General features: G+C 45.4%; 1 protein-coding gene across 1 annotated transcript in view; it reads left to right on the top strand.

Moving 5' to 3' along the window:
* The first annotated feature begins 65 nt into the window (after positions 1-65).
* Positions 66-20,938, top strand: part of LOC308290562 (PH domain leucine-rich repeat-containing protein phosphatase 1-like) — a 34,733-nt gene continuing 13,860 nt past the window's right edge. The window contains exons 1-5 of the mRNA XM_080732465.1: positions 66-2,074; positions 14,507-14,703; positions 15,908-16,033; positions 16,472-16,620; positions 20,324-20,470. Coding sequence (XP_080588591.1) covers positions 334-2,074; positions 14,507-14,703; positions 15,908-16,033; positions 16,472-16,620; positions 20,324-20,470 — 2,360 coding nt within the window. The 5' untranslated portion in view covers positions 66-333. The remainder of the gene's footprint in view (positions 2,075-14,506; positions 14,704-15,907; positions 16,034-16,471; positions 16,621-20,323; positions 20,471-20,938) is intronic.

Raw genomic sequence — 20,938 nt, forward strand, 5'->3', positions numbered from 1 at the left:
CCAAGAGCCTTCATGGCGACCTGACACAGAAGGAATGTTTGCAGTCTGGAGCTGCTCTGCTAGCCGGGTCAGGCCGGCGTCACAAACGGGAAAATGTAGTGAACTGACCATTTGAATGTACTGCGCGACTTCTCTGAAACGCTACGCTGACGTTACCGCGCCGTTCATGTTCAGTTCGCCACTATTTTAGAAAAGCAGTGCGGGCTAAGCGTTAGCGGGCTAGCATTCATTCACCTGCAGGGTGTTGTTGCTAAGCTAGCGGTCTCGTTGCTAACTCGGGAGCATCTTTTTTTCACGCAGCAGGACCGTTTCTCTCACTCCCGGCAAGCCAGGATGGAAAGTGACCGCGGTGCAGCCGCTATGGACGGGAGCGAAACGGAGTTGGATCCCCGTTCCGTCGCACCGTCAACATCACAAGACGTACTCGAATCAAAGGGCGGCGGTAACTCAGTGAAACCCGGCGGAATGGGCGGATTACCAGTGCCAACGCCTACTGCTAAGAGAACTGCGGCGGGGGAGGACGATGCTGGTGGGAGCGGTGGGGGCGGAGAGTCCAAACTCTTCGGGAAGGGACAGGCGACCACCTCCCTGCTCCAGATCGCCATCAGGAACGGGATCTACCAGAACCAGGTCGCCAGTGGCGCGGCCAGAAATATCAGCATGCCGGCGGCCAAAGCAGCCAACGTTTACAGCCTTGCGTCAGCGAGCAGCAGCACCGCGGTCAACACTCTGCTCAACCGGAGACACCGGAGGCACAAGCGGAATCTCTCGCTGGGGGCTTCGCCGATCACTTCACCAAGTTGCCCGCCCGGGGTGTCGTCGACGGAGGCGGCGAGCCCCGCACCGTCTGCCTCGCCGCTCAACACGCTCAGTCTGGATAGGAAGACGTTTCTACGACAGAAGCAGTCCAAGCAACTTCAGATCTCTGACAAGGCGTGGGTGAGATCGGACCCCCAGCGTGGCTGTGTTCACATCCACGACTGGCTCACGCCCTCCCACCCGAGACCAGTGCTCTGCACGCTGGGCACTACTGCTGGTGAGATGGCGAGTCAGCTGGGTGGTGGGGGTAAGCCTGGCACAATCTTGAGGATGAATCGCAAAGCAGCCGCTTTGATTGACTTAAATGGCAACTGTAGCAATATTTCCGAGCAGGTTAATGGCAAACAAAGTGTCATTGAGAACGTGGATGTCGACAACAAGACAGTTTACTCGGTCTCTCTTTCATCCCACAAAGCAGAGGAAGAGAATGAACCTTTACACGACTGTAATGACACAACACAATATTATCCAGACACGAACTTCCCTAGCGGTTTATTATACGATGATAAAATGTCAAGTAACTCTTCGTCAGAGGTCTATCTAAACGAGGGTGTCGGGTTGGATTTGGGCCTCAGCGGTGCCGACAGCTATGGACTGTACTCGGGTTCAGACGTAGAGAGCAGCACCTGTGAGGACTTCAGCCCCGGTGGACCGAGGACTGGCGAACACCGGGACTCACTGAGTGATGGGCTGGCTGTGGGTACGGACACCTCCATGCTGAGCCCCAGCTGTGACAGCGGCGCAGAGGGGCCCGACCCATTCGAGAGCTCCTCTGACGAGGTGGATCTCACCAGTTCCCCAACGCACCTGCCCAGCGAACTACCTGTCAACGGGCATGTGGACCTGCCAGTGACAGACCCCAGCCACGCCAGTGACAGGCTGTCAAACACACTGGATGATAGCACGGACGCCGGGACAGGGTCCAGCGCAGACACGCCTGACCTGGTCAAGCCTCCCCCAAAATGCTGTAGCACTAGCAGCTCTCTCACTCGGCCGCTGATGGGCCCAGAGTCTGTCCAGCCTGACCCAGGGATTCCGGGAGAGAGCAGAGGGTGGCCAGACACAATCAGTAGCGCCCCGAACCCTGCCCTGTATGTCCAGCTGCATGGTGGAGTCATACGGAGGCTGGCCGATGACGAGAAGCCACTGCAGATATTGAATGAATACCTCACTAATCTAGGCTTCCAAGACCCACAGAGAGTGCAGGAGGAGGGCATGAATCCAGAAATAGGATGCCTGATCCGCTTTTACTTAGGTGAGTACTTTGTCATAGTCATAGGGAAACTCAAAATGCAGTAGTAGGTAAACCAGTCTTTAATTTGGAAAGGGACGGGTACAGGCTACAGCACAGCTCAGCGGGGGTTTACTGCCACTTGTTTTCATACAGAACTGTCCTGTGGCCTCCAGCCAGCTACGGCGGGTAGCTCTGGTTGTGCTTGGGCTGTCCGTACTCATTCATTGTACATCCATTCTCAGCGCACTGTGAGTGCTGTCATTGTATTTGGTCAGTCGGACAGTTAAACAAGTGGATTCAATTGTCCTGTCAGGACAATGCATGGCGTTGTAACTGTACAACCCGCCCCCCACCCCCTTCTGTGTACGCTTGTAGGGAGACACATCTGGAGGTAACAGGTGTGATCTTTTCACCACGCCAAAGACCAAAATTGTGTGCTGCTTCGTGAAATGTTTGTTGTTGTGCTGTGGGTCGTGTTTTGGATGTTATTGTTGTGGTAGGCAAGGCAGGCTAAACAACAGTCTGAGAGGATGGATCAAACAGCCTTGATCTCTTATAGGATTAGCAGCACCATTGGAAGTTGTTTTTGACCTTGTTTTGATACCCCTCAACAAAGACAGCAGGATTAAAGATGCAAAAGCAGTTGGTTTGATGATAACAGATGCAAAATCAGGCGTATCTTAAAAGCAGCTTATTTTGAGTAAACAAACACCCGTCCTCTGTGCCTAGTGAGAAGGTGTTTTTTAAGTTTTCAATCCACAATGAAGAATTGGAATGAAGTAGCCCACTAGATGTGATACATTGTGTAGACTCCCCTATCTTAGGAGTGTCCATTTTTAGTGCCGTGTCCTGAAATCGCTGAGTAAACAGCCAGCCCACCCATGCACCCTTCCATCGCTTCAACTTCTCCTTCACTTCCATTCCCCCCTTCCACGGCCCCCACGGTAGGATGACAGGGAAACAATGCACGACGCAGTGTTATGCTGCTGGGACTGGGAGCAGGGGCCCTTCCAGTGAGCACTCCGCACATCGCTGCTGAGAGCACAGTGAAAAGAGTCAGTGGATGCATGAATGACTGGCAGGACATACAGTAAGAGAGTGGAGGTTACTGGTGTGTGAGGAGAAGAGAGTCGGTGTGGAAAGTTGATGGAGGAGCGGAGAGAGCGGTCCACTTTTTTGCACCCACATTCATTGTCATACAGTGAACAAGTCAGAAGCCATCATGGTTTAGTGGCTTTTAAAAGCATTTATTTCCATAAACAAGATGATGGCTAATATTGAGTCACCGCAAAGAATCATTGTCACCCATGCAGATTGCCTTTTCTAGGGCTGCAACTATTGATTATCTACTTGGCTATTATTGTATTGATAACTTTTTAGATTAATCAAATAATCAAGAAGCGTGTTTTTGAAAATGTATAACAAATGAACACAAATTAATCGATTAACCAATTAAGGCCTAACAACGGTGTCACGCAAAATTAGCTCATCTACAAGCTACTATTTGATCTTCTTGTGAGCTTATTAGATGCTCTGCTATTTTCATTATTTTTGAAAATCGATAATTCTATAATAATGGATCTTTTTCATGGCACATTTTAGCTGTGACTGCTATACTGTGTACATAGCACCAGTCAGCTTATGACAGCAAAGGCAGAGTCATGCTTTACCCTGAGGTCCACTTTGTTTTTGTTCAGCTGCCAGTAGTGGTGCTGTGCAGGAGTTGAAACGCTAAACACAATTGTTCCCCAATTCCTGTGAAGGTCAGTAATATGATGGCCTTTTCCTCTCACAGTTGAATGGGCCGGTTCATATAGACACCTGGGTGTTTGTTACAGGTGTAAAGTAGTCAATGAAACACATTTTGTACAGAGCTTCCCATGAAAATCTGTCCAAGCAGGGGCCCTTCACCTCTCAGCCCTCAAAATTCCACAGCAGAAAGAAACATTTTTCAGGCCACGGTCACTGCAGTCCCACCTTTGTTAGTTTGTTGTGGTCCTTTGGGACATTACTGCCTGTTAAATAAGTAGCCAACCTAATGCAGACTGATGGCCTTGTCCTGCCGTCCTCTTCCTCTTAGTATATTATGGATTGTTTGTTGGTGTCAGTGCTCAGAGTCTAGGAGGAATTTGACTCAGCAGAATCCCTGCTGCAAAATGCTCTTCGGCATCATCCACGCACGCACGTACGCACACACACACACGCACCTGTATGCTGTGTGCTGACAGCAAGAGAACAGTGACCTTAGCGGAACTCAGATTTCACCTCCTCAGTGTTTCTGATCTACCTGAGACAGCAGACAGCAGAAGGCTCCCCTTCAGTGCTTCTCGGAGGTCACAGCTTTATTGTACAAGGCTAATCGTCCGTCTGGTTGCTGTCTGTGCCCAAAAAGTCCCCCAAACATCCCCCTGTGATGCATTTTAATTTTGACCCTGTGGTTCTGCCACCTCACTCAATGTCCCCCAGGCCCCAAAACAGCCCTGCAGCTCAATGTTGTTTTCCCCCAAACGGAGATAGTGGTTGGTGGTGAATACAGCTGGGCTAAAATGTAACGGGGAAAGCCCCAAGCGAGTCCCTTTAACGCTGCCTGTTGGGAGAACATGATGGCAGCGTAACTGTAGATGAATGCCCTGGGCGGGTCGTGGGTCCAGGGATGTTATGGGCTTGTCAAGGACAAAACGTGCTAAGAATATTCTCTCTTTAACAGACAGGAAACAGTCATAGGCCACTTGTGCTCACACAGGATGTTCGCATACAGAGCAATAGATGGAAGGAAAGGGCATGTATGTGTATATATACATGATGTGACAGAGCCTAATGTCTAGCCCACTCCACCCAGGGGAAGGGTGTAATGTACAGGATACACATTCCATAGGATTGTTTGGTTCAAACGTACTTTACAGGTTGTAGGATATGTTTGAGGCCATGTAACGCTGCCTGTCGAACACACATAAAGCTGGATTTGTACTTAATGAATGAAAAGTGCAGATTTACAAGCTCATAACGCTGACATTGTGAGCTTGATATAGACTATTATTTTCGGTGTGCAACACAATGTGCAACCAAGTATAAATCAGGCAAGTGAGGCAACGACAGGCATTATTTATTACAGTCTGGCATTGCATGTCGCTCACAAAGGGCTATGTCATTCTTTTAATTAGTCAACAACCTTGAAAGTGAGTGCACTGGTGTACTGAGTGTAATTCAGTTTTGATAACAGAATATGCAAGCAATCAACGAGTGAAAAGTAATCATGGTTATTGCAGCATTACCCCCCCAGTGGTGTGGGGGCTATAATAAATTAAATTAAGTGTGCATGTGTGGTCCTCAATCCTCTGGGATAGTATTTATCACTGTAGTGTATATTTGCACGTACATTTGTCCTCTGCATTTACCCATCCTAACTATTAGGAGCTGTGTCTTGCCCATCCAGTGACTCCACCCTATAGGTTTGCACTCCATCTGCTCAGATCCGGAGTCCCAAAAAAACGGACATACAATATGTCAAACATTCCATAAGGCATAGGATAGCCAGACTTGGTATTTGGGCACAATCAAGGCTTACCTGTAGTAATTTGACAGATTCATTTGACCTATCTCAGATACCGTATATCAGTGTGTATGTTGCCTGATATGATTATTTTTCTAGAACGTAATGCAGAATCTTTATTTAATTTAGAGTTATTTATAAGGATTAGTTTACTGTTTCAATACGCTGATGTCTGATTGTGAGTTTATTGTTAAACTGTAAATTATCCTACATCTGCTACATAATCTTATCTATTTTGATAGCCACTGCCACATTTGAGGGATCAATGCAAAAAATTAATATATGTATAAAAAATATCCGGTGATATATTGGTATTTACTATTGTAACTATGTAATACTGTATCAGTATAGGCACCAAGAATCCAGTAACAGTCTGTAGCTACTTGTTATGGTTACCCAAAAGCCTGTAGAGTGTAGACTGATGTTTAATCACCACTATCCAAGCTAGCTATGGTATTTACCTACAGCAGTGGTGTAGCCGACAGGAGCGACGATAACAAGGAAGGGAGCAGAAGTGGAGAGGAGACGACATGCAAATGAGAGACAAATGCCCTCTCACTGAGGGCCAATTGTCTGTGGTGACATCAGCCTCAATGCGGCCGAGAGCCCGGTTTCAAGGGTGGGAGGGGCCAGTGTCCGATGTCCTGGCGGGGAGGAGGTGGAGAGATGGTGTGGTATGTTTGTGCTTTCCCCTAATCGCTTCAGTTGTCGCTTAGTTCCGGTGTGTTGTCCACCAGCCCAGACGGTGAAAGTTTTTTTTTTTTTTTTTTGTTATCAATTATTTTTATTTTCCAAAACATGAAATTAGAGACATACATATGAATAGAACAAGAAAAAGTAAAACATTGATCAAAAGAAAAATGCAATTAACAGACAAACAACACAAACAATAGCAAAACAAGAAAAGGAAAAGAAAACCCACCCACCCCCTTTCCCCGGACCAACACGGAATGTACAATAGTGCATGCCTGTGCTAGGCTGTTACCACTATATAGTGATTTCTTGAATCATAGCCTTAAGCTTATCTGCAATGTCCGACCACATATTAATGTTTTCTTCTTTTGCTCCGTGTAACCTTGCTATCGACTGCTCTAAATATACTATATCTAGAAAGGTCAAGGCCCACTGGCGGAACGTTAACGTATGAGGAGGTTTCCACCGCGTAGCTACCATCTTCTTCGCCGCCGTTAATCCAGCAAAGAAGATGCGCTTGCGTATATTGTTTAGTTGCAACTGTGAGACGTCATTTAATAAAAATAAAGAAGGAGAAGATATGATATTAATACTAAAAATAGTTGAAAGTTTGGAGGCAACCATATTCCAGAATGACGACACATTTGGGCATTCCCAAACCATGTGAAGGAAGGTACCAATACTATTTGAGGCGCAGAGAGTGCAGTTGGGATTATTCAAAATCCTCATAGCACATAGTCTGCGGGGAGTTAAATAAGTCCGATGAACAAAATTTAAATGAATTTGTTGATGGTCTGGATTTCTAGAAGATAGCCTAATGTTAGACCATACTGTGTCCCAACAAAAGTCAGGGTCCAAATTTGGTACATCATTCCTCCAAACAGTATCAACAGATAGGGGCCCATAACTACAGTCTAATAAAAAACCATAGAGGGTGGAAACCAAACCTCTTGTTCTGTTACCATCACAGATAAACTCATGGAAGGGGTGCAATCTAAGGGGAGCTTGCCATGGGACCCCGTAGGTCCTCATGGACGTTCTCAGTTGGAAGTAGAAAAAAAGGGTATTTCCAGGCAGATTGAAGATGTCACACAAATCTCGAAAAGGTCGTAAACCATTTCTATCAAATAAGTCCCCTAATGTACGAATCCCCTTAGCCCTCCACCTTGGAAAGCGAATGGGGCGATCCTCGATTAAAAGTCTTTGATTATTGAACACTGGGGAAAATAAGTTCCATTTACAATCAATCTTACACATCTTTTCAGCTGCCCTCCATACTGCCACTAAATGAGAAATGATAGGTCCAAAGCGAACTTTGCATTGATGTGTAGTTATGTTTGAATAGATAAGATCTCTCAATTCAACAGGCTGCACTAAACTCTCCTCAAGCTCTCTCCAAGAAACCTTATTTGCTGGGTTAAACCAATTTAAAAGGGGGCGGAGCGTGAAGGCCCAATAATAAAATTTAAAGTTGGGCAATGAAAGGCCGCCATCATCTCTAGCACGTTGTAATAGAGAAAGTTTAAGACGAGGGCGTTTCCCTTTCCACACAAACTTAGATATCGAAGAGTGAAGCTTATTCCAGTATTGCGGCGGTGGTGGCAAAGGGAGCATAGAGCTTACAAAGTTAACCCTAGGAAGAACATTCATCTTTATGATTGAAACTCGAGCTTGGAGAGAGTTGGGCAAAGATGACCATCTATCTAAATCAAGACAAATCTTATTTAGAGTGTCACCATAGTTGTTCTTAACAATAGCCTGAAGAGAGGGGAAAATATCTATGCCAAGATATTTGAATTGGCTTACTACTGGGATTATGGGCGGCAGGATAGCAGATCTCATCTGATCATTTAGAGGTAGAAGGGCTGACTTCGTCCAATTAATTTTGTAGCCGGAAATGGAACTGAACTGATCAAAAATTTGAAGGACGTGAGTAATTGACTGTGGTGCATTCTCAATGAACAGTAGAATATCATCAGCATATAGGGAAATGCGATGCTGTGTGTTGTTAATCGAAACAGGAGTAATATCTGCAGACTGACGCACTGTCTGAGCCAAGGGTTCGAGTGAAAGTGCGAAAAGGAGAGGACTAAGGGGACAACCCTGCCTTGAAGATCTGCCAATCGTGAATAGCGGCGAACAGATCTTACCGGTTAGGACCATCGCTGACGGATTAGAATAAAGTACTTTAACAAAATGTATGAATGAAGCACCAAATCCCATTTTATCTAGTACAGCCCACAGGTAAGACCATTCCAGACGATCAAATGCTTTCAACGCATCGAGCGACAACACTGCGGCGGGGGTCCTCAGCTCCTTAGCCCTATCGATGATATGCAATAGTCGTCTAGCATTATCAGAGGCTAGTCTAGTTCCTATGAAACCTGTCTGATCACAGTGTACTAAGGTGGTCATAAAACCCTGCAAGCGACGCGCAAGCACCTTAGCAAAAACTTTTAGATCAGAATTCAAAAGTGAAAGCGGTCTATAGCTTGCGCAATCTGTGGGATCCTTGTTCTTCTTCAACAATAATGATATAATAGCTACATTCACATCCCTGGAGAAAGAGCCACTTTCAATTGCATATCGAAACATGTCTAGCATCAGCTGACCTAGATCTTCCCAAAAGATGGCATAAAGTTCAGGGGGTATCCCATCCAAACCAGGCGACTTGCCCCTACGCATTGCGAGCACAGCTTCCTGTAATTCCGCCAGATGGAGCGGTCTATCTAAGGCTTCCGCATCCGCCTCGCTAAGGGTTGGTAACTGTATGTTGGATAAAAAATCATTGCATACTGCATCATCGTGAATGACCTCGGAGGTGTAGAGCTCATCATAAAAAGCACGAAACGTGGCATTGACCTCTTTGGGTTCTGTAACCATGGCTCCCGTTGTTGATTTGACACTAACAATATCAGCAAAATGCTCATTGGATCTAAGACGTAAAGCCAGTAAGTGACTGGGTCTTGCACTATTAAAATAGTAGTTTTGCCTTGTGCGTTTCATTTGAAATTCTGAGCGGCGCTTGAGAATGGAGTTAATTTCTTTCTTAACTAGCTCTCTCTGGGTTGCTGTACTAACATCAAAGTTATTTTGGAGAGAATTATCCAAAGTAGAAAACCGAGATTCCAATTCCACCAGTTTGGCTGACCTTAATTTTCTCTGAGTGGACGCATAGAGGGTTGTATTACTCCTGATAAAGCCTTTAATTGCATCCCAAAGAATTCTGGGATCCTCAACTGAGCCTGTATTGATATTTATAAATTCGCGCAAACCAGTTTGAAACTGAGCTACAAATGCCGCATCGCGCAGCAGTGTGGTGTTAAACCGCCATCTAGGAGCTCTATCTATAACCTGTTTCAGTGAAGCAACACACAGCACCGCCTTGTGATCCGAGAGTGACATTGGGAGCAACTCTACCTTGGCAATTTTATGAAACAAACTAACAGGGGCAAAAACGTAATCGATCCTAGAGAATGAAGCATGCCTACCCGACAAAAAAGAAAAATCTCTAACCGTTGGGTTCATTAAACGCCAGATGTCGAGTAAGCCAGTTGAGTTTGCCCAAGCACGTAGTTCTGCAGACGCTAGTGCCTGTTCTCTGCTTTCTACCCCAGTGGATCTATCTAGGTTATGTTGCCATGTTGCATTGAAGTCAGCACCAACAATGATTTTGAAATCCGTCAGTTCCAATAAGGTTTTAGTTAGTAATTTGTAAAACTCTTTGTCTAAAACATTTGGAGCATACACAGAGACTAGTGCTAGCATTTTACCCTCCAAGCGGATTTTAGCAACAGCTATCCTCCCGTCACTGTCAGACCAATCACCCAAAAAATCCAACCTAAGGTTACGTCTAGCCAATATGGCTACTCCCTTGGTTTTGGAAGAAGCAGCTGAAAAGGCTAAAACACGATAATGTTTATTAGCCAATCGGTTGGAATGCTCTTTTAAAAGATGAGACTCCTGTATAAATGCAAAGTCAATTGATTTAGATCGCAAAACCCCCAAAATGCTGGTTCGCTTATGCGGTATATTCGCTCCCCTTACATTGAAACTTAGAAATTTATATTCTGTCATAATTGTGGTTCAAACCATACGCACAGCAAGCACAGTAGAACATTTTAGAATTTCCTAGTTGGTCCCTCACAACAAACCTTCCCCACAGAAAAACAAAACAACCCCAAAAGGAACAGAAAGGAAAAAGCAACATCAAACGAACATAAAAAAACACATAACATTGAAGCTTGAGGGGGAAAACCCCATTAGCATCAGAGTGCACAAAAACAGTTCCCCACCCCATCAACCTATTAGTCAACCTTCATTTCACTCTGTCAGAGAGTGCAAACAAGTAACTGCCCAAAAGTAACCATACATTGCCCTCTGGTGATTATGTAAATATATAACAGATCACCAAAGTAAAAACAACAACAACAAAAAAGTGCCTTCTTGTGGCTGAATAGCTCTCAAACATTCCATCCGCTCAAATTATGATCAATCTCCCCACTTCATATCACTTAAATAAATGAGAATGGTATGTTAACATTTCTAGTAAAGAAGGGGGAGAGAAAAAAGAAAAGAATAAAGGGAAAAAAAAATGAGGGGACTATAACAACTGTAATAATAATAATCAGTCCAGCATTAGGCCCACCTAGAATGTGATAAAGCCCTATAAGCCACGTTAATGCAAATAACCAAACACTTGTGACAGATAAGTGGAAATAAGGCTGTCACCACGACAAGGCACTAATATAATATTAATAATAAAAATAAATAAAAAGGAAATCAGTGTATATGATATAAAAAATATATGCACTTATATATGTAGTTAGAAATAGAAATTAAAAACACATCCGGGGGGCCATATGCAGCAAAGCACACACAGTGTTAATGCATACTGCGCCACATACAGCCCCCCCCATGCATCCATGTATACAAACCACAATTACTAATTAGAAGGGGGAAAAAAAAGAAAAAAAAGAAAAGTCTGTATACATAAGTATTTACATAAAACACAGTTATGTATGATCAGGAAACCATATACAACACAGCACACATAATGCATACTGCGCCATATACAGCTCCCTGTACATGCCCAAAAGGCCAGTGCAAACTTAGATAAATGTCAATCATATTAGTTAAGTCTGTTTCCGTCTTAAACAGTAAACTACCATACTTAAAACAGTGAACCTACCCAATCACGACTACAAAATAAATATCCTAATACAGAGCTCCCCTCTCCCCCCATCAAGAAATTAACATTTTAGAAGACAAGTAGGTAAATAACTACCCCCCCCCCCCCCCCCCCCCCAGACAGCGGATCCACAAGCACGTAGAGCCAACGCGCCACGAGATCGTACATCCGCCAGCTATTGAGATTAGAAAAAAAAGGAAAAAAAGAACGAGTCAATGAGCCAGGGAGAGAGAGAGAGAGAGGAGAAGCAGAGATAGGTAGAGAGACATAGAGAAAGGGCGGGAGAGCGAGTGGTCTCTGGAACCGCGGAGCCTTCACAATTTAGACCATATTATTTATATCTGTTTCACCTTAAACAGTAGGCTACATTACTCAATACAAAGGCCAAAGCCCAGTCTCGCCCTCCTACCCGAGAAAGTAGCGTTTTAGGAGGCATAAACGAACCATAAACTAACAACCAACATAGCCGCCATTACCTAACAGAAAGAGAGAGAGAGAGAGAGAGAGAGAGAGAGAGACACACACACAGCGAGAGAGAGAGCCATAGAGAGAGAGAGAGAGAGAGAGAGAGAGAGAGAGAGAGAGAGAGAGAGAGAGAGAGGGAAAGCCGAGATAGATAGAGAGACATAGAGGGAAGATGAGAGAGAGAGCAGGCTCCGTCTGAACCGCGACACGGAACCCGTTAGACAAAGCTTAACAGAGAGAGATAAAACCCTCTAGACCTATATAGTAAGCAGCACAACGCTCAATAAGAGCAAAGAAAAGGAATACAATAATAACAAGAACAATGTCCATTATATTCAAACAAAAAAGACAGTGAATTATGCTTATAGCTTTAGCAGCCCTAAATCCTCTCTCCTTGCGGTAACCTAAATTAAAACGAGTAACACCCATCTGCTTACAGATCTTGTTAAAAAATAAAATATATCTTATTCTTCGATACAAATAAAATAGGTATTATGAAACGAAACACTTGAAAACACAACGTCAAGTCAAATGATGAGTCCAAAACAATAAGTAGGCTTACATTAACAACTCACCCTTTGGGGAGGAGGAGGAGGAGAGAGTGAGGAAAGAAAGACGCTGCGTAAAAGTCATCTCCAAAGTCCCAGCCAGCTTACCAACAGTCCATTAAAGGCAAAAGGATATCACATCGGCAGAATGTGTTTGAAAGCACGCGATCACGAAAGCAAAAGTGTCCCTGGTAAAAGTTAGTTCTCTGTAACTGTCGTCTCATCATCCCGCGTAGCTAGAGTCTCGTCCGCAGCACCTGGAGTCTTGAACTTATCCTTGCAAAAGGCCAGAGCTTCCTTGGGTGAGTTGAAAGTAGAAGTCGCCTCATCCACGGTTATCCAGAATTTGCTCGGGTGCCTTATTCCGTATTTCACTCCTTCCGCGGTGATGGAACGTAGGAATTCCTTTACTGGCCCGAAAGCTGCCCTTCTCTTTGATGTTTCAGCAGACCAGTCGGGGAAAATATACACCTTTTTGCCATTGTATGTCAGTTGGCCTGCTTTCCTGGAGAGCTGGAGTAAGCGTTCCTTTACCCGGAAAAAATGGATCCTTGCCAGGAAAGCCCTTGGCTTATCAGAACGTGGATTGCCGGTCCGATGAGCACGATCCACCTCCGGGGGGGAGTCGGGAAACTCGTCGGGGAATGTTTTCTGCAAAAAAGACTGGATAAAGGCCACTGGGTCAGCCTTTTCTAGCCCAGGAGAGATCCCAATCACTCTTATGTTGTTCCTACGACTCCGGTCTTCTGCTATGACGAGCTTCTCCTCCAGATTAGCACATCTTCTCTCCAATTCAGTGATACACATCTGCAAACTGTCCATGGAGGAACCAAAGTTCTCAATGGCCTCCCCATGTTCAGCCACGGTCGTGTTCAGCGTGGCGACTGCAGGACGCAGCTCCTTTCCGAAGTCATCAATCTTCTTCAGTAATTTCTTCTCCAAGCCAAGCATCATGGGTTGAATAAAACCATCCATAAACTCTTTCAGTGATTCCTTGAGGACCTCACGCAGCATGCTCTTTGTAACCGGAGCGTCAGCGTCGCCCTGCATTGCGCCGGCCATGTTGTCAGCGTTTGCGGTCGGAGACCTGGTACTCCTCGACCTCGTGTTAATCGTATTCGGCATGAAACACGAAACAACTGCAAAAACAGACGCTCACCAGTGTTTTGGGCGTTTAAAGTCTCAAAAGAACTATAAAGGCAGTCAAAAATGGGCTTAAAAAATGTGAAAACTATGCACCTCCACAGAGCTCAACAAACGCGTCCTACTCGGTCGCCATCTTGTCGGAACTCCCCCAGACGGTGAAAGTTAAATGCCACTCACACACCCAAAGGCCAAGCCACTGGAGAAGAGGCGGTCAGTGTTGTAAGACGTTGCATAACATGCTAATCTGATTTGAGACCTCAGCAGACCCAGACTGTTTAAATGGAATCTCCCTAATATCTCTCCACTTGTCTTGTGTGTGATATGTGAAGAACCGTGGATGATAGCAGAGGAGGATGAGTTTTGTAGATAAGTTGCGAATTTGAAGCAAGTTCAGGTTCTCGGCTGCTGAGGGCCTCGGTCTCCCTCACGAGGCCTCGCTTTCTCTTTTGTTAATCCCCCTACTTTGTTATCCCCCCCGTGACTTGAGCCGAAGCATTGCTGCTCTCTCTGTGTGTCAGTGAGGGGTTAATGTAACCAATAACGCCAGAGTGACTGCTCACACACTCGTTCCCTCTCCAGACCACCCCAGGCTATTAGAATTTGCTTACATAACCACAGCGCTCAGCCTCTTTCACTGTGAATGAGTGAACTGTGTGTGTTATTGTGTGCGCATGTTCATAAAAGCCCTCATCCTTTTCCCAAACAGCTAAAAATAACTCATTGTGTGATGTGAAAGGCTGTCATGAAAAAAAGGTTACAGTATTATTGACACCGACCATCAATAAAAGATCTCTTTTTACGCTCCAGTAACTACGCACCCTCTCTCTGTCTCTCTCTCTCCCTCTCTTTACAACATGCAGGTAAGCCTCGGAGTGCGGGCGGCTCTGAGCGCGTGCAGCTCTCCGGGATGTTCAACGTGCGCAAGGGGAAGCTGGCCCTGCCGGTGAATCGCTGGTCAAAGCGGCAGGTGACTCTCAGTGGGACCTGCCTCATTGTCTCCTCTGTCAAGTATGCACACACCGGAAAGATGCACATCCTGCCCCTCATCGGAGGAAAGGTACTCCGTCCCACTCTCGGATAACCTAATACCCCGCTAGTGTCCTGGTCGTATAAAATCAGTCTGTGTGCACGTGTCTATTTTTGCTGCGGAAGTGTGAGATGAAACCTTAGCCGGCGGAGTTATTTTTATTCAAGAGAAGCTGCTTACTGTAAATGCTGAAATTGATAATATTGTCTGATTGTGAATCGGGTTTGGAAACGCAGACGCACAGCAGAGAAATAAATGAGGCTGAGATTGAGATCAAGAGGGCACAATCTAAACCGGTGGTGTCAAACATATTTAAAATGCGACTTCCAGTATGCCCGTTGTGCACTGAACAAACTTTGTCTCTGCAAGCCTGTAACTAGTCTACAAAACACCTTGAGTTTCATTTCTTATGAAGCTTGCCTTATAAGTTTCATTTCTTGTGAAGACTGCCTAGAAAGCATTACTTTATGATGGGTATTAGCTTGCAATCGGAAACTTCAAGAGAAGTTGTGATGAGACACGAAAAGAAAAATGCTGTTTTGTCCGTTTTGGTCCAAACCCCACCCTTTCGATTAATAACCCACATGAAATAACAGACACAAATGTAGATGTCAGCATCGAGAACAGCTGTCATTACGAACAGATGTGAATATTTATAGCTCCCGTACCATTAATTCCACACGTGCACGTTGAGCTGAAGACTCGAAAATTCCCTTTTTAGCAGAGATATTTTTTCCTTGTCACATATTGTAATTATTCCCCTGAGTGACCCACAGGCTGCTGAGGGGGAATGAGCTGGGTTGCTTCTCCTACGCAAACATCATTTAATTTGAAAGGCTCATATGTGGTTGTAGTATTTTGTAGTTGGATGCTGCCTAGCCTACCTAACATAAAAATTAAGCACCTCTTTGAGACTCTTGAGAGACTGGGGAGGTTGATGAATTGTGCACAGTGGGTGATTAATTACGTCTATTGTTTCAATAAGTACACAACAAGCTGCCAGTACCGCATGTCACAGTGAGAACGGTCCACTGTCGTACAGATGCATAATAACTACATGTTTGTGATTTGTGAATCTATGCTTCTCCCCGAAATCATCCATGACACCCCTGATCTAAATCATTTGAATGCCATCTTTTTCCACCAAAGGTAAAGTCTTTTGTGCATAAAGCGAGAGAGAGAGAAAAATCACAGCGCAATAACTAGCGTTTCTTTGTTCCCTCATGTGACACAGGTGGAGGAGGTGAGGAGGCACAGCCACTGCCTGGCCTTCAGCTCAGCCGGGCCCCAGAGCCAGACCTATTATGTCAGCTACGACTCCTACACCGAGCACCTCCGCTGGCATAGGCATGCGTCAAAGGTGTGTGTGTGTGTGTGTGTGTGTGTGTGTGTGTGTGTGTGTGTGTGTGTGTGTGTGTGTGTGTGTGTGTGTGTGTGTGTGTGTGTGTGTGTGTGTGTGTGTGTGTGTGTGTGTGTGTGTGTGTGTGTGTGTGTGATTGATTGTGTGTGTGTGTGCGCTCCTGGGACACAGACACACTCACTTTTCTCACTGGCTGGTTAATGTCTTACGAAAATCCTATGTACTTAGTTGACTGGGGTCCCCTGAGGCTCTATAGATCTGCTGCTTTTCCCCCTCTACACCAAATCTGTTTGATGAAAATATCCAGTCTACACGCGTGAGCTTGTAGATCTGTTATTTTCGTCCAGAAAAGGGACGCTTGGGTTCATGTGTTTAATGAATTCATGTTAAGGGGGCTTATTATTTGCATTCATCCTCGACCCTCTCCCTGTGTTCCAGATCGCGTCCCAGCGGGTGAGCTCTGTAGACCTTTCGTGCTGCAGCCTGGAGGAGCTGCCCTCGCAGCTCTTCTACAGCCAGGACCTGACCCACCTCAACCTCAAGCACAACTATGTGTCGCCACAACGCGGCCTGGCAGCCCTCACCAGGTCAGTGTCTCTGTTCCACACAGCCTGTTGCCATGTTGTGCATATAGAAGAGAACCAGAGCTGACGAAGGAGATCTCTCTTCTTCTTTCTGTCCCTCGTTTTCTCGCTCTCTGTCTTCGTCTCTCTCTCTCTCTCGTTCCTCTATCTTTTGGACGTGGAAGCTTTCTCACTGCTGGGGGAACAGCCATATGGGCTGAAGATGGGAGCGGCTTAGCTCCAATTACAGCTGATGCATGGTGCTTGCGTGGGCAGGCCCGTTTGTGGCCCAGTTGGGCCGATTAAAAAGCCAGCTACATTTCGCGATGAGAGACGCGACATCCCCACCAGCTGACCTCTCCGGGGGCCCCAGGGGCCCCTCCTCTGCGCTTTCAGCTGTCTGATCAACCTAGTGAGTTGGTTGCTTACATGCCATTGGGACAGACTGCTTCACAGCTGTAGATCACTGGCAACAAGTAGTGTCTGGGTTTAGAGCAGGGATACTCAAACCTCTGAACTTGTGGGCCACATTACAAAATGTCAAGGTGCCACGGGCTGGTTGATAAAATGACATTACTTGATAACTTCTCTCTTTTATTTGCTTTATTTCCCCATAACGTAAGACAAGTGCAATGTGCATTATTTTATGGCTTGGAATTCCATTTATATTCTGTCAATGACACAATTTGCAGTAATTTGCCACATTTTCTCTCTTTTTAATAATTCTGTGCAAAACACTAAAACAAACATTTACATTTGTACATGTACATTTGTCTGCTATTTGGGTTTCTGTCTATCTGTCTGCCTGCTATCAAGTGGGATAGCATTAAAGATAGCTGAGCACATCTCTCAATTGCTTCACGATGCCATTTATGATTTGGCCCACATTCATCACAAACGGCTTTTTAGAGAAAATAAACTTGTGAATTAATAATAATAAATAGATTACCCATACTGTTTAGCTACCAAATGGCTAATGATGCATTTGTTAAGTAGAGCTACAGTACATCTCTCTTTCATTTGATTTGCATTCGGCCTACAATGTCGTTTTGGGTATGCTAACTAATCGGGCAGAGCCACTGGTAAAAAAGAAAAGAAAAAAAGGGCCTTTCAAGATGTTTTGGCCATTATCTCTGGAACGGAAGGTCCACTCTGCTCAGTCTAAAGATTGTTGGATTGGATGCGTGACTTTGAGGATATTAAGCTGGTGGGCCTGCCAAAATTGTGCCGTGGGCCTGGAGTTTGAGTATCACTGGTTTAGAGCACAACAGCTTTTTTGTATGGGTCGCAAGTAAACATAATGCTTTCCTAGATGTTTTTTTTTAATACACTGTACATCTTTCGAAAGACTGAATTTGTAGACCTGCGCATAGCACCAGAACAGCTGCCTGACAAATTGTATTGCATGATTGTGTAGCATGACAGCATGATGTTTCTGAGCTGAGGTGCATTCATGGATAACATGAAAGTTTGCTTTCATGCTTTGAAGTTTGCTTTGAAGTTGCTCTTGTGCTAGATAAAATGTATACTGTAAAGGGTATGTCAAATCAGACTGTAATTTTCATAATCATTTTAATTAACAGACAGTGGAAGGGCTGTTAACTCATTCCCTGCCAGGCCCGATAGTCCCGAGATTATTCCAATGTCTTTCCCCGCCAGGCCCGATAGTCCAGAGAATTAAAAAAAAAAGAAAAAAAAAAAAATTCAAATTTTTTTTTGACCCCCAAAAATGGAGTAGGCATGATAGCAATCGCGAAATTGCATGTTTAACCCCCATAGCAACCCCATCTTTCAAGCATGGCAGCCATTTTGGCAGCCATCTTTGTTAAACATAGTGGCTGTTATCTCATGAATGCCTGAACGGATTTCCATTCGGATTTTTTTGTTTGAAAGCTGTGAGCAATGTGGACACACGTGGTGCATTATCTAGGCATGGGTGTGCATGATCCGTGCACACCCAATTACATGGAAGTCTATGGAGACGAATGGCAGGTGGGAGTACGGAGGTATGTTAAAATGGCGGTCAATGTGTTAATGAGATAAATAAAACTGAGATTATATACTACAGTGTGTTCATGTAAACCCAATTAGTGCTCAACTGTCCAAATAGGAGACCCTATTCTGGTGTGAATATTGAACAAAAAAATGAAGATCTACATTAAGCTCACAATGTGTTGTGAGCTTGTACCAGTAGGTCTGCTACAGTCAGTGAAGAGGTGTGGTGTAGAGGGACAAAAGGAGGGGGCCTTGTACGGACCCCTCTGGGAATTTGGTCAACAAAGTATCTAGGGTTTGTTTGAGTGGTTAAGAGTTAGTTGAACCCACCCATGATTTAGCTGTGTATCTGCCGTGGCCCGGCTACTGATCCCTCCCGCTGTCTATTCCATTTGGTCTCTCTCTGTTGATTCCCTGGCCACGGTTCAGCGGCCACGGTGGCCCGCCGCGCTTCCGATGGGAACGGCCGTGCGCTCCCATTGTTCCTCCATAAACACTGGCTTCCCTGGGCGCTGTTTTCAGGAATGTGTCCCCTCTGCGCGGCGGCCCCGCCTCCTCCCCACAACCCCCTCGGAAAGACGCGGATCCGGGGGCCGTCTCGCTCTCACCCTGGCCCCTTTGTGAACCGGATTAGCCTGGCCCACGGAGCCCTGGGAAACGTTAGCGTAAACACGTGTGCGAGCGCGCGCGCACACACACACACACACACACACACACACACACACACACACACACACACACACACACACACACACACACAGGTCTGCACACTCACACCACAATAGGCTACCTGAACCGCATGTTGCCTTGTGTTGATGAATACGTGAGCACTTTGGCTTTGTGTAAACACTTTGCTGCAAAGCAAACCATGTGGGTGTTTTGCTATTCTATCACATGATGATGATGTTACGCAAACGTCCTACCTACTGGGTTTCCATGTTTGTCTGAATAGGATTATATAACTAGACGTACCGGTATTTCTTTCCACAAGGTTTCTGTCAGATCTTCTTTTTCAAGGCCAGGCTCTAAAAATATAGTTGAGAGATTACCCTCTCTTTCTGTCTCTTTCTGTTACGCTCAAACTCTCAAATGTTCCCTCTTTATGCTTCTCTCTTTCTTTTTCTCTCTGATCTCTACTTTGTGCTGCCTTCATCTCTTTTCCTCATCACTAGGGCAGGGGCGGTATGGATTTTTTGTTGTTGGGGTAATAAGTCACTGTTTACCAACGATATGGCGGTATCTCCCCCAAAAAGTTGTTTTGAATGAAAAAAGAATTGCACCATTGCGAAGTGAGCGGTGCAAACACGCCACACGTGCATATCTCCTTGTATGGGTCGTTCTGCCTGTGACATCAGTTACTTTATGTATGAGCATGGATATTCATCCGTACTAATACACACAAAGAGAAACGTATGAACAGTTTGCAGACTTTGCACTGCTCAAAAATGTAATTTAAATACATTTGAAATTTAAAAAATAATCACGGTTATGAACTCAACACCGCGGTATGCATTACACAACCGTGGTTATTGCACCCAGCCCTATCACTGCTCTCTTTACCTCTTCTTCTGCCTGGCCTAATCACCCTTCCTCCTCGGTCTCTAGGTTTGTCTCTTGCTCTCCTGATCTGTCATATGCTGTTCATTCTCCCCTCTCACCTGCCTGCCCTGCCCCCTCACCTCCCCTCCTGGCTCTCATTTTCTTCTTGCTCCCCGTCTCTCTGTCTCCCCAGGTTCTGTAAGCTGAGAAGCCTCAGTCTGTCTAACAACGCTCTGTGCGAGTTTCCCCTGGCCCTGTGTGACATCGACTCGCTGACGGAACTCAACCTGCAAGGCAACCGTCTGTCCTCCCTGCCTGCCGCAGTGGGAACCATGCACAAGTGAGTGGGGGACCTAAAGTGGCCGAAGGCTCCCAAGCCTAACTGTCTCAGAAGCGGAGCATAAATAAAGATAATGGTATCTAGGTCATTTGCGAGGTAATTTGACCTTAAGAGAATGCGTCCCCAGTGACCTGCAGTTGGCCGGAAGAGAAAGTGGGCAGACGCAGCCAACATACCATGAGTGCACAGTAAAATGAGTCTATAAAATTAGAAATTGGCTTTGCACCAGGTTTTTGTCCTGACATTGCAGCAGTTTTTAATGTATTTACTTTGCACCGTAGACCACAGTCATATTGATGCCGTTCCCAGATTCCGGAGAGGGAATTCAGGGTCAAGCATTTAGCTATTGTGCTTGTGTTGAGTGTGCCTGTGTGACACCACTGAGTCGATTGCGAAATATTGCAAAATGTGATTTCCAGCACACTGCTTGTAGTAAATCTGGTTTCAGACATGCTGATGATGTAATAG

The sequence above is a fragment of the Nannobrachium achirus genome (assembly GCF_963921795.1).
Source record: "Nannobrachium achirus genome assembly, chromosome: 1".
Taxonomy (NCBI): domain Eukaryota; kingdom Metazoa; phylum Chordata; class Actinopteri; order Myctophiformes; family Myctophidae; genus Nannobrachium; species Nannobrachium achirus.